At 38.4% G+C, this 14,086-nt stretch overlaps 1 protein-coding gene across 2 annotated transcripts in view; it reads left to right on the forward strand.

Moving 5' to 3' along the window:
• IMMP1L (inner mitochondrial membrane peptidase subunit 1) overlaps positions 1-14,086 on the forward strand; it is a 32,480-nt gene that overhangs the window by 4,532 nt on the left and 13,862 nt on the right. For both annotated transcript variants that reach the window (XM_017827012.1, XM_017827011.1), the window contains exons 2-4: positions 9,297-9,434; positions 10,196-10,284; positions 10,839-10,965. In XM_017827012.1, coding sequence (XP_017682501.1) covers positions 9,330-9,434; positions 10,196-10,284; positions 10,839-10,965 — 321 coding nt within the window. In that variant the 5' untranslated portion in view covers positions 9,297-9,329. The remainder of the gene's footprint in view (positions 1-9,296; positions 9,435-10,195; positions 10,285-10,838; positions 10,966-14,086) is intronic.

The raw sequence follows: 14,086 nt of genomic DNA on the forward strand, positions 1-14,086 counted from the left end.
TTTAAGAAGTTATATAATGTTTCTGTAGCTTCAGATTATGAAATTGTACAGTATAATATTACTGAAACCTGCAGAACAGTAATCTTGAACATGAACTGTAAGTTTAATGTACTGTTTTATTAAGCATCATCCAGATTAGAGCTATATTTCATAGAGATTGTTTTCCTTGTGTTTATCATCCTTGGTGAGACCCACAAACATGAAACCTCAGGTTTCCAGTGTACTGGCCAAGTATTCTGGTCATTGTGGCTTCCATAGCTATTCCAGACAGGAATGCTAGCTTGATTATTCAGCTACTACCAATGTGACTTCAGGTAGTGTTGATCCTCTAACAAGCAGTTTTTCCCCTTTTCTTGCCCATCTTGGGTTTATGAACCGCTCAGTCTTTAGTCTGATAGAGACATGCAGAGGAGCAGTGGTTGGATTGGAGTGCATTATGTGTGTTAGAAAGAGCTGGATATCCCTGTGGACAGGGATGCAGTTCCTGAGCCAGGCCAGGATGATGCTAGTTCTGGCTTTCCCAAGTAGGGATATTGGCCAGTGGCTTCAAAACTGTGTACAACCCTCAAGTTTCACTGAGGACAAAATCCTGCAGGGTCATTGGAACATTCAGACCTATCCAGTGGGCTTCCCTCGAGTTCCATGGCAGTGTGACCATCCATAGAGTGAGGGATGAACCAGGAGCTGCTGCAGTAAATAATCCTGTAGAGCTGTGGAACTCTGCCTGGTCCGAGCACAGAGACCAAAGCCTTGCTTGCCCTTCAGAAGATATGACTAGAATGGCAAACAGGTCATTGAGAGGTAGATGAAGAAAAGGGGTCATTTTGGCCTTTAAGTAGTTCAAGAATTAAAATTTAAATTTTTCAGTGGGAATTATAAAGTTGGGTAAAACATAGGCCAGCAATCTAATAAAACTCACTCTAAAGCCAGATTCACTACTGGCTACTTAAGGAAACTCCTATTATTCCAAATTTGGAATAATATTGTGATAAAAAAAGAGAAAAAAGGGCAGAAAACACTGAATATCTGGCTTTTTTTGTAGCCAGGCTGTATTTTAGCAAACTGTCATTATTCTTTATCTCAGTGCATTCAGCTTCTTACCCCTCCTATGCTGAGCCTGCTACTCAGTAATGCATTGGCTTTAGTGTTGACTAGAGTTACCTTTTGCTAGCTCAGATATTATTAGTGCTGTGATCTTAGCTGGAAGTTTCTTTTACTGTTGAAACCTTTTTATTAGATGCATTTTGTAAGAACAGAAGGAAAGATTTGGTTGTAGAAATGCGAATGTATCGTAAGAAGATGCTTGAGTTTCATGGCTGCTACCAATTTTTTCCCCCCAGGTACTGTTTTGCATTTTGTATGAGATTATGTAGGTAAGAGGAATAAAAATAAATCAGCATTTAAAGTTTTAGAAGCTGAAACAGATTGAGAGAAGCTTAAATATCATCAGGGTCCTAAAAATGACAATACTGTAACTGGTGACTGCAGAATAATTTACAATCCTGTGCTGTAAATGGACACACCTGAGCTTGTGGTGTCAGTGAGATTCACTGATTGTTTCAAGGTCCTGTCTTGGTTCTGTGTGAAAATAGTGTTTATGTGTTATTTCATTGCAGTGGGGCAATAATTCATCTGAATTTTTAGTCTTAAGGCTTATTAGAACATGTGTACGTCTTCAGTAGCCATGTTTTCATTATTTCTGTGATTCAGAGCTGTGACTGTGTCCCTAGCAAAGGAAAAAAGGTAATTGAGCTTTTTTTTTTTTTTACATTCCTTTTTATATTTCTGAGAAAACTGTTGCACAGTCTCAGACCCTCATCTTTTCATCTTTCTCTTTGTCAGCTGTGCTTCCATTGGTCCAAGAGGTGTGAAGTGTGTGTTTGATCTTGATGTTCTCACGCTGTTGCCAAGCCACAGTGATTTTGTAATAGAACTTCTGGCGTTTCTGACGTGAAGAATCTGAAAATCACCAACATTAAATTGTAGGAAGATCGTCAGTCTTCTCAGCATGCACAAAATATCTGTGGAAGGAGCTGTGTGACCAGTCACTGATTTTCCTTTTAGAAAAGCAGTGTATTATGGAAGGCAGGGCAAGCCAAATTCTGTGCTTTTGGAACAAACCAAGTTAGTAAATTCAGATGAAATAACATCTGATCACTTATTAAAAACTTAAATATTTTTTAAGAAGGCAGTTCAGGGAGACACAATTTTAGTGAAGTTATACAGTGATTGTTTCTGTACTGTTTTTCTGTTTTACAAGTGGTTGTGTCCTCATTTGAAATTTGAATTTGGGGTGGTTGTCTGTGGTAAAATAAGCCATAAAGGCCCTGCTTGGTCATGTGTTTGGGGTCAGTGACAGTGCAGTTTGTGGGGCTGGAGTGTGCTCAGTGCCTTGCAGGTTCTCTGCACCTCAGCATGTAACTGGAGAAAGGCACCTCTACTTATTTGATTCACTGAGTAGTCAGTTCTCTCACTTACTGTTGTGTCAGCTGTATCTTTTACTTTAAACCATCAAATTAAATAATAGTTTATGCTGGCTTTCTGTTTTAGTTCATGCATTTAAAACCCGGAACTCAGATAAAAAGATAGACTCGGAATAGATTCCGTATATTATTTATGAGTGGGGCGACACATTAGCATGGAGTTCACAAGAGATCATATCGCTTTTATTCCACCTTACAAGCTTAGCAGCACAAACAGAATAATCAACATATTATTTGGCTGTCATCTGCTGAACAGAAAGCAGAGATCACAAGGAGGTTTTCCCTAGCTGCAGTGATGGCCTTTTTGTTCCAAGCCCCCATCTGGGAGGGCCATGGTGTGTTATCATATGGAACGCGGGGTTTGCTGTAATCTGCTTAGCTGCACTGCAGTTTGAATCTTTATTCCATGTTTGTGTAATTTATAATTTTAATGAGACCACGGCTCTTGTGGGCTTTGAAATATATTAAAAGCTCTTTTGTGCATATGCTTTTGTTCTTGCTTAATAGGCTCAGTGTATTTAAAACTGATGAATTTTTATTCGTGGATTTGGATGTCTGGGGATTAACTTAGACTGAATATCATTGCACTCATCTATTGATGTTTGGAACTTTTTTTATACTTGTATCTTGTAAGTGGAGAAGACCCTGCAGAACTTCTGTTTTAAACCAACACAGAAATAACTAATAAAATTTTACTAAGCAATGAGAAAAGGTCCTGATTACAGTTTATTTTTGCTGCATAAACTCACATGAAATACAATTCTGCTCTGAAAAAAAGTGCTTGAATCCATGTACATGTGTGTATGTAGAACTTTGTAACTAAAAAGCACTCTGGGAAAGCTGTCAAAATTTTTGTAGAATAATAGTAGTGACAGGCACTTGATTTGCATTTGTCTTCTGTTCAGGTAACTTGAAAACGTAAATACTGAGCACACTTTTGTCTGACTGTGTTGCCTTTCTCCTGTTTTTTAACACTTTTATTAATGCAGAATGTGCATAAGGTATTTCATTAGAAGGTGATGCTCATAGCTGGGAAGTATTGGTGAGCATACAGAAGGATTCTTCATTACTGTTACATTTTCTGACAGTGCTAAAACTACTCTTGTTTTCTGCTTTTGTATTTTTCAAATGTTTAATGGATTGCTTATAGTTTAATTATCTGTCAGGTTTGATTTACTGTTTAAGATCCCATCCTGTGTGACTTCTGTGTTCATAAACCACTGTGGACAGTGACGACATTCTGAGACCAGCACTGGGGATAAGGTTGAGACAGTTGTGTTTCCTTCTGAACAGTCCTGCTGGTGATGTCCTGAAAGAGGCTGCTAGTTTGATGTGGAGGGGTTTTGGTTTTTTGGCTGTGGTGTTTCTGTTGGGTTTGGTGTTTTTTACCAGCGAACAACTGTCTTTGCAATGACAAAATATTTTAAGTAAGCAGCCTTTTTGCTTGTTGGTGCATAGGGGAGTTACTTACCCCTCTTTTATTCACTGTTCCGAGTAGTATTCCCAAAAATGCCTTCATGTTTCTTCAAGGTGTGTCAGCACTGGAAGGATGTGTGAGCCAAGGGCAACTTCAGGTTCTATAGGGCTGTAGTTTTTAAGTGCCTAATGTGAAAACTGGACTTGCAATTCCTTGTCTTATTACACTGAATGAATTTTCAAAGTCTGCATATCTGTGTCTCAAGAAAGTGAAAATATTGAAATTTCAGATGAACACGTGTGGCTCAGAATAGAGTTATTTGACCCTTGTGACGTAGGCATGGGATATTTTCTCAGTTACCAGGAGGGTGACTGTGATGTCTGTCAAACCTTTGGTGTTTGTCCTAACTTTGACATCGTTGCAGAAAACTGTAAAGTGAATGTTTCAGCGTCCCTGAGAGGCTCAGACCTGCCCATGTATGACCACGCCTTGGCTCAGCTCTCTGGATTTGTTGTTCAGCAAAGATGGGTGTGTGGAGCTCCAGAGGAAGAGAGGAGCCCTGGAATGCATCTGGCCATTAACACAGCGTTTTGTACGGGGTTGTGGGATTGTTAGGAGTTGCTTCCCAAAGGTAAATAGAACCAGTGAGAACTACTTGAGATCTGCTTTGAAAAATTGCTCATTCGTACGTAGGCAGTGTCTAGTTATTTAACACCAGGGGATTGTGTTATGGGAATTTATATTTACAGGATTGAACTCCTTATCAGCTTGAGATCAGTAGATGGAGGAGCACTTGTTGGAGACAAACTGTCAGTGCCTAGTAGAGATAATGTGTAAAAATGATCTCTTCCAGAATAGCAGCAAGCTTTTGCAGATTTGCCAGACTTAATCTAGTGTTTCTTCTAGAGTAAAGCAACAGCTGGAAATACAAAGCAAGTTCTGTCTGATCTCCGGCATGGAAAGACCTTCTGAAAATTATTCCTTCTTTTGCTTTAGATGTTTGGAATCTTCAGATTGAAATTAGAATATTGTATTTATTATGTATCTGATACGGGAAGAATCCCGATAAACAGGATATAGACCCTTCTCTATTCTAGCACATAGAGCATTAATTTCACGCAGAACTTTTAAAATAATAGTTTAATATAAACAACAGCTCAAACATAAATATTTGAAAGGCCTAGTCAGGGTGCAGTTTATTCTTTGGTTTGGGTTTTTGCAGTTTTTTAAAAGTGATAATCTCAGAGTAACTCGGTGGGAAAGAGATGGTGCAAGTTACGGGTTTGCCTTGCGTAGAGAAAGGTGTCTGGTAAGAAGTGGGGAATGTTAGGAGGAGGGTTTGTTACCTGAGGAAAAACTGATCAACTGTCACTAAATATTCAGTGAAATTCCAGAATTGGGAAGTGTTACATAAAGCAAATGTGACTGGAAATGTTTTATGAAAGTGAAAAATCCGTTTAGTATCAAGTCCAGTAATTTGTTTAATTCCACTTCCAGTGCCTGCAACTTCGATTTTCCTGTGTTTAAAAATTTGGCACCATATGTTAAACTGCCTTACACAATGCCATTGGTTTTCTGGAAATGATAAATCTGCTCATTGATTTCCTAATTTTATTATGTACACAGTTAATTGTAATCCAAGATTACAGCAAACAAGATGGTAATTTCTGGACAACCTATGTGCATTTCCCTCAGAGTGTGAGTGTTACAGAAGCAAACAGTACAAAGAGAATACCATTTGTGCTATCCTCACAGGAGCTGTCAATAAAAGATGTAATAGGGGATTTAGGAATCTGGAAATGGCCAACTAATTTATGTGAATCTATTTTATTTCAGCTAGAAAGCCCAAGCTCTGTTTCGTCTGCACTGCATATTGCAGAGCACAGGCTGTCTATAGAAAAGCAGGCGGCTGCATATGGATAGTCCCTTGATATCATTCACTTGCTGTGTAATCTTATTATGCAAAGTTCTAATCTTCACCTAGAATGAATGCCTCTGGGTCAGAATATAGTCATATCAGGGTTTTTGAGGTCATGTTTTGTGATCCTTAGCTTATTCTTCTAAGTAGAGCTGGGATTTAAAGAGTATTCCCCAGACACTAGCAGAGATAGACGGCAAAACCTGCTGCCTTTTTGGAAGACAAGACCAACATGAGGTCCCTGGTAGGATTAAACTTGATTTGTAGCTGTAGGATTTTTTAACAGATGTATTATTGGACAGGGAATAGGGGGCCACCAGCACAGCGAAATTGGATCACGATTGGCATTCTCAGGGAGTCCGCTGGCTGCTAAAACAGCAGCTGCATGTGGATTTGACTTCTTTCAGGTGAAGCGACTTCCAGTCATTTGGAAAGGATGGGATGAAAAGGAACCTTGGTGATAATTTTGATGTCTGCAAGATTTAGTACCAATGTAATGGGATTATCGGTAACACCTTCACTGCAGAAAAAGCCACCTGGCGCTATAACTGGCAGCGACTGAGAACTAATCCTTTCCCATCTCTTGGATGTCATTCATGAGGCTCAAAGTGATTTCTGCCCTGCTAGCTGTGATTAATTTTTATAAACAAACAAACAAAAAAAGCAAATGATGAAAGCACAGGCTATGGAAGGAAAAGGGAACAGGAGATAATAGTAATTACATTTTGCATTTTATTTGCTGCGGGGGATAAACTATACTGTTCTTCCAAAATAACCAAATTGTGTCCTCTGTGATAAATATGGATGTAACCTTTTTTAATCAGTGTCTATGTTCAGCATAAAACCAATGTCTATTCCAGTATAAATTTTTCAGCTACCTGCTATACTATAGTAGGTAGTACCTGGAAGTAATTACAGTAGGTTTTAGGCCACTAGTTCTGTGATAAGGATGTTTATCCAACTGATCCATTAAGTTTTCAAGGGGCCTGTGACTTAAATAATTTGTTTTATTGTGCTTAATGGTCTTATGCTCGATCTGGTGGAGTTGCCTGCTGATGGCACTTTGTGTTAAAACTATGATGTGGAAAAACGTTCAGCTGTTTACCTTCTTGTGATCAACAGTATGGTATTGTTTTAAAAATGTACTGATACAAAGTTTGCAGAGGAAACAATTATATTTTACTGGTGCTTAAGGTATTTTTTTTTATGATTTTTTTTTTAATAAACTAGTTTGTTCTAGTGTTTTGTTTTTTTTTTTTTTTTTNTTTTTTTTTTTTTTTTGCTGGGCTTACTCTTGCTGCAACATTCACTTATTAACTTGAAGTTGTTACTTAAAACTACAGGGAACCTTTCAGGATTGTAGTTATTCCATGGAATGATGTCTAAAGATGAACCTTAACATTAAAAACACCCTCCCATCCTCTGAAGTTACCTTGTTAGGGTCAGACTGTGTATAATCTATGTATATATATGTGCCTCAATTTGAAATTCACTTTCTTGAGTGGTAATCAAAAGCCTTACATAAAAGCTAAGAATTTTTTCATTATTATGAAATCTGATAAGCCTGAACATTTAAAAAAAAATACTTTGTACCACATCTACAAACTGAGGCTGGTGAACTCCATGTCTCAGGAGTTAAGAATTTATTTTAAGAGGAATGGGAACAAATTTTGAGAGCTCTTCACTCATGTTCTATCCTTGCTGTTGGTTTTTTACTGTGACAGCTCTTGCAGTAGGCAAAGCTCACTCTGAACCCTGTGTTTCCTTGAACAGCTTATAAATCTATGGCTCCTCATGCAGAGCTGCTCAGAGACATCCCAGAGAAACACATGTGTTCAAGGTAACTATCCAGAAGTTTGTGTCATCCAAAATCTAGAAGGAATCAGTCTGAAACTCATATTTTGAGATGTGTAGCAGTTGTTTGTAGTTTCACAAGGAAAACATTGTAGTTACAGCCTGACAGCTGTTGGCACGAGAGGTTTACATGTTCTCTGGATGAGTGTGCTCACTGCTCATCTGTCACCATTTGATCTGCACACTCTGGGCATTGTAGTGCTTGGTTTATACAATTCATCTTTACCTGTGATATCCACAGGTGCCTGAACTCTGTACTGTCTTAGTATATGAGTATAAGGTTTCTGAGTAGCATGGAGCGAAACTACAGGGTGGTTGTGCAGTATTTTTGTGTCTGAACTGAGCAGCTTCCTTTCTAGCAGGTGCTGTTAAGGAGTATTGATGATGGACTTCTCTCACGGCATAGTTGTGGTCATAAATTCACACTAGTTGTGCAACTCAAATTCATCTGCTGTCACTCAGCCTTCCTTTGCTCACCTGTTTCCAGTAAGAGTTGTGCAAATAAAGCTGTGCACTTTTAAATTGCTGTCTTTAGTTAGTGAAACATCATGAAATGTAGAAGGGGATGTCTTTACTTCATTATTAAATGGAGCATATTGTACAAACACAGCATTTTTCTCTTTTTTTTTTTTTTGCTTTTTAACATACTCTGTTGGCTTAGCAAACTATGTTGACTCAGTAAATCAGGGAAATCTTGCAGTTGTTTTAGTTCATGGTAAGGCAATACCGAGTTTAAGAGGGTATGTTTCTTGCAGAATTTAAAACTTGCTTCAATTGCTTCAGTATGTCTGTTTTCTACTTCCTTAAGATACATATATGTAACTATCCTAACAGTTTGGGGTAAGGAAATATTTTAATTAAATTAGCATCGCAGGAACAGGATCTCCTAATCAGAGTTGGACTCAAATGTTTGGGGGAGGGAGTCAGAAGATATTTGCAGTCTAATGTGCTGCAGAACTTATGCCATGGTACCATAGCTAAGAACAAAAAGACCTAATGCCTTATTTTTATATGCAACTATTTTGGTAGTCAAAGGAAAGCTCTGCTTCACCTCCAGAGCTCCAGAACTATCAGATATCCTAACTTTTCCTGTGACAGCCTTACTTAGGCAAGCCGTTCAGGACTCCCTTTTTCTTATTTTGTCTAGTTCTTCAAGCCTTTTTTTCATTTAATTGATTGCCAGGTTGCTTTTAAAGTTTCTGTTGACTGTTTGATTACTCCAGTTTTCTGTGGAAGTAATTTCAGTTGTTTGAATTGCTTCAGATGGTTTGGTGCTGCTTTATTTTGCCGTTAAGTTTTAAATGCTGGTGCTTTAAGGAAAACAGCAATCTAAGTTTCCCTGTCTTCACATGATTAAAACAACTCCATCAGGTGTTATTAAATAAAATAACTGCATCTGAGTGACAGTGTACTCAGCTGAATGTGACAAGCTGGTGAGAGGGGTCTGTGTGGTAAAGGAAAAACTTCACTATGGCATTTGAGTTTCAGCTGTATTCATCTCTTCACATATATCTGATTATCTGCTAGTTTTATCACACTGGGTATTTTTAATACTTATGTTAGAGGTTTGTAAATGTCAGCTTGCTTGTTCCCAGATGAGTGAGGTTCTTCTCTTTCCCTGCAGGCTGGAGCCAGCTGAACGACGGGACACTGTAGGATGCTCCGCGATGTCCTAGGGAAAACCTTCCGCTTTCTGGGTTACACTGTGCAATATGGCTGCATAGCACACTGCGCCTTTGAGTACCTTGGAGGAATTGTTGTGGTAACTTTTCGTTTTCCTGACGTTTTAAAGAAGATAAAACTGTAATATTGAAATTGTCCTGTGTGATCATGTCAGTATTTCAAATTTATCGATTTTCTTTGAAGCGTTTTCAGAGCATGATTACTAAATGCCTATTTTTGGGGGGGCAGGTCCAACCTTTATGAAAGTTATTTCTACTTCGGGCATTCATATTTTTTGATGCCTTATTGCTTGAGACATCACTGAAGGAAACAGGAAACTATCATTAAGCATTTTGCAGAGAGTACATCCTGTGACAAAGACTGCAGTCACCAATAGGAAATGCTCTTGTTTCCAACTCTGGCCAAATTTCTGGGTGTTTTATGCTCCTTCCCCCTCTTTTCCAGCAGATACTGCTGCTGGTCATGGGGGAGTGTGGCTGTGAGCTGCTCTTGCAGCTTCTGTGATGATTCTGTTTTACAGAGGCTGAAGAAAGGGGTAACGTGGCAGAGCTTCGAGCGCTGCTCCTCATAATTTCTTAGAGATTCAGGTGCTGAAATGAGTCCATAGCACCCAGCACAGTTCAGGACCAACTCCAAGCAAATCTGGAGCTGTAACACAGTTAGAGGTGCTCTGGAGGCTGTGCTCAGCTTTTAAATGTATCACGTTCCTTGGAGGATTTTTAGTTGTTTTCTACATTACCTTTTCTAACATATTAGCAAATAATTGAAATATTAAAGTATTTCGGATAAAAATAATTTGAAATAGTAATTTTTTTTTTCTCATTTATTTTTAATTTTCAGTGTTCTGGACCTTCAATGGAACCAACCATTCAAAATTCTGATGTTGTGTTTTCAGAGAACCTGAGCCGCCACTTTTATTGCATCCGAAAGTACGCTCCTGGATTTTCCATCCCCTTTGCCAGAGCTTGCCAATAACCACATTCCGTCTGTCCTTTATTTTTCCTATATGTTTCTGCTTCTAAACTGTAATTTTGCCTTGTGTTTGATGGAGGGTTAAAGTTATCAGCACATACAGCCCATCAAACAACTTGTCAGAATTAATCTAGGATAAAATCTACGTCACTTTTACAGCTTTGTCCAAAAAATGGAGAAAATCCTTTTTCCCCCCACCAAAGCGATTTTATTGTGTGACTGTAACTTCTCCTCTAAGCCTTTTTGTCTCACTTGAAAAGCAAGCTCTAGGTATTACTGTCCTTAGGTTGTAGTCTTAAATGTTTCATAAATGATCTAAATAACACAAAGAATTCTGTGTAAAATTACACCCTGAGTAAAACTGAAGAAACCAAAGTTGTAGACAGGAATTTTAAGCAGAAGGGAACATATTTGTGTGGATATTTTTGGTGTATACCCCTTGATACTCTTGTACTCAGCCAAACAGTTTGTACTTAGAGTTCTTCTGTTTGTTTCTGTTTTTTCATCTCAGAGGAGATATTGTAATTGTGAAAAGCCCAAATGACCCCAAATCAAATATCTGTAAAAGAGTAATTGGCTTGGAAGGGGATAAAGTCTGCACAAGCAACCCTTCAGATTTCCTTAAGAGTCACAGCTATGTAAGTATTAGAGTTTCTTGCTTTGTAAATTAATGATTACTTAAGTAGGCCTGCTAGTCTGTAAAGGATTTGCAATATTTGAGTATCATCATAAATCATAAATTACGACATTCATAAATTATTATTTCTTCTTGTATATGTACAGTAAAATGCTGTAATTTTAAACTCTGTGTATGGCAAGCTGTCTTTCTCAGTGCCTTTTGTCTCTGTAGGAAGTGTGGGCAGATAATATTTTTGCTGTGCCCTTTGCTTAGGTCTTCTTCCCTGGAAGAATGCTCTGAAATTCTCTGCATAAAGTGCAGTACAGGTGGCAGACTCCAAGGCTTGTTCTTCAGGCAAAACTGTCCATGTATTTTAAATGCTAAGAAGTGAATATTTGCCTCAGCAATAACTTTGAGATTTTTTCAAAATTACACTTTCGTGTATGTCTCTATATTTCAATATTTCAATGTAACAATATTTTAATTTTCCTGAGTATGGTTGGAAAAGCAGTAGCTTTCCTAACTTCTCCAAAAAGCCAGGTAACAAGATGAAATGAGAAGGGGAAAATAACCTTAACACTCACTTGTCCTTCTGCAGATATACTTCACAGAAGCTTGGAAAGATCTGTGACAGAATGTTTTCAGCAACTCCTTTTTAGGCTGTCATTAGAAAAATCCTCATGAATCATGATCACAGAAAAATGGGATCCCTTTAAAAAGGGTTTTTCTTGTCCCCAAAGCGTTTTTGACCATTACCTCTGTTCAGCACCTTGTGGAGCCAGCAGATGTTCACAGGTGTTCTGAATCTTAAAAGAAAGATATTATGTTGCCCTTTCATCCACTTCATCCTCATGATCACAAGGGGAGGACAGAACATCTAGTTTCTCCATAGATCAAGTTGTGTTAACTGTTTAGCTAAGTAAAAATCTACAAAAAACCCCAGACACCAACCCAGCTTTCTTACCAAGCTGAAGAAATTCTCTGACTCTGATGGAACTAGTCATTGCAGTGAAATAGGAATTTCCCAGAGCAGACCAACCTGAAATGGAAACCTGGATTCTGTGTACACTGAGAGAAGACACAAACTGAGTTTCTCTGAGCATCTTGTTCCTCACTTATCTTAGTCTTGAAAAGGAAGTTCAGGAAAGATTGGTACTTAACAGGATGTCAGCTTTTCTGGAAACCCTGAAATAACCAAATGAATATCCAGCAGAACAATTTCTGCCCTAGGTGCAAGATTCCTTGTCTCCAGTTTTAAGCCATAATGTAGGGAGAAGGAGTGGATGGGGAATGCAGAGTCCATTTCCTGTTTTCATCCAGGCTAATGTATGGAAATACAACAGAGCTTTTGTAATTCTTACATCATAAATTGTATCTAGGGGGAGAAAGGATCTAAATGGAAATGCTTTCGTTGTTGCTGCATATCTGTTTTCCTCCTGTGTTTAGTGGTTGAAAAGGTAGATCTTTCCATCTGTTCAGGAGATGCTTCCTTTACAGAAGAGCATATTCTCAACATAGATATCTGCACTTTGTGTTCATAGCTGAGGCTGAATTATTCACTAATTGTTCTTGTTGGGGAGGGGGAAATGATACGTGTCTGTGTTTAGGCAATTACCTAATCACATTCCTTGTTTTAGTGAATCACTGTGCTGTGCACTTTGAATTCAAACACAAAATTCCTCAAAGCAAATAGCAGCAGCAGATGCACAGAGAACTGGCTGTTTGTTTTGTTGATACTTGCCTGAGTTGGGTTTTTGAAGAAAAAAGATTGCCCAAACTGAGGAGAGGCCTCAGCTAGGATTCCAAATGGCCAAGAGTGCTGCCTGGGGGGGTCTGTCTGCCAGGGAAAGGTACCACTGCAGGCACTCCTGAAGTGAGGAAAGCCTAGGAAGTGTGAGTTTTGTTGTTCATATTTGGCTACTAACTGCTTTTTTTCAAATGAGAAATCTCCCAAGTGGGGTGTGAATGCTGTGACTCCAAAGTGTGTAAGGTCAGAGGATTCCTTGTTTTTATTACTGTGAACTGCTCAGCTTTCCTTGACTACTTGTCTCCCGTTTGGGGGAGTGGTAGTGAACAGTTACTGTCATGTTTGCAGACTTATTACAGTAAATATGAAATATCAGGTGCCAGAAATATTACCAGCTTAGGCAGATCAAGCCTCTGCCTCATTCTGTGCTGGTGTTTGGTTAGGTTTTGGGTTTGTTGCTGCTGGTTAGGTTTTATGAGTTAGCCAGTTCCTGGAGATGGTAGAATAATGGCAGTACGATGTAAATGCAGCTGAGGGTGAAATTACCTCTAAGCAGCTGCTTCTCTTGCCTCCCTGAAAGGAGAATCCTTATAGTCATGTTAGCAGGAATTGTGCTTAGTCTGTACTGACTGTCAGCATTAGTGTTGGCATGTTTTACAGATTTTTAAGTTAGGGATGTTTGTGCTTAGAAGCACTGTCATGCACGATTCTTATTCTGAAGCCTGAGAGGATGCCAAAAATCAGATCTACATCCAATCCTGGTTCATTCATGGATGTATTTCTCAGCATGCCTTGTATGTGATAAATGCAGTATAGATACAAGAGCAGAGAACTTTACAACTTGCTCTCTGTAAAATTACACAGATGAGATACTTTTTTGCTGCAAACAACCTGTAGATTAAAGAAAAAAAACACAACCTAACACAACAAACCAACCTTCCAGGCTATAATAAAAATGAAACAAACAAAAAAGTCATACATAAGTTGAATAAGTTGTTCTGAAAAGTGGTATTTCAGTTGAGTAGAAATGCAGTATAGCAGTGGCAATGACGTGAAAGTCTTTACAGTGGTAGAAAAAAATACTTTTGCTGCTATACATAACTGAAGCTGTTATTTTGTCAGAGTGCACTGAGTGTAAAGCTGTACCAAAAAGCTGTCTTGGACAGAGTTGTTGGATTACAAGATGATGGAACTAATCCCACATATAAAACTGATTGGTATAAATTAACCATGTGCTTAAATTACAATTTAAGTACATAAGAAATGTCTTTTCTTTGGACTCTTCATGGTACATGATGCTTCATATGCTAGAGGTTGCAGTTGGGCTGTAGAATAATAATGGGGGAAATCTTTCTGTTTATGTGAAAAGTATAATGAAATTCCTTTCCTGAAT

This window comes from Lepidothrix coronata, unplaced genomic scaffold, assembly GCF_001604755.1.
Source record: "Lepidothrix coronata isolate B3197 unplaced genomic scaffold, Lepidothrix_coronata-1.0 Scaffold133, whole genome shotgun sequence".
NCBI classification, from domain to species: domain Eukaryota; kingdom Metazoa; phylum Chordata; class Aves; order Passeriformes; family Pipridae; genus Lepidothrix; species Lepidothrix coronata.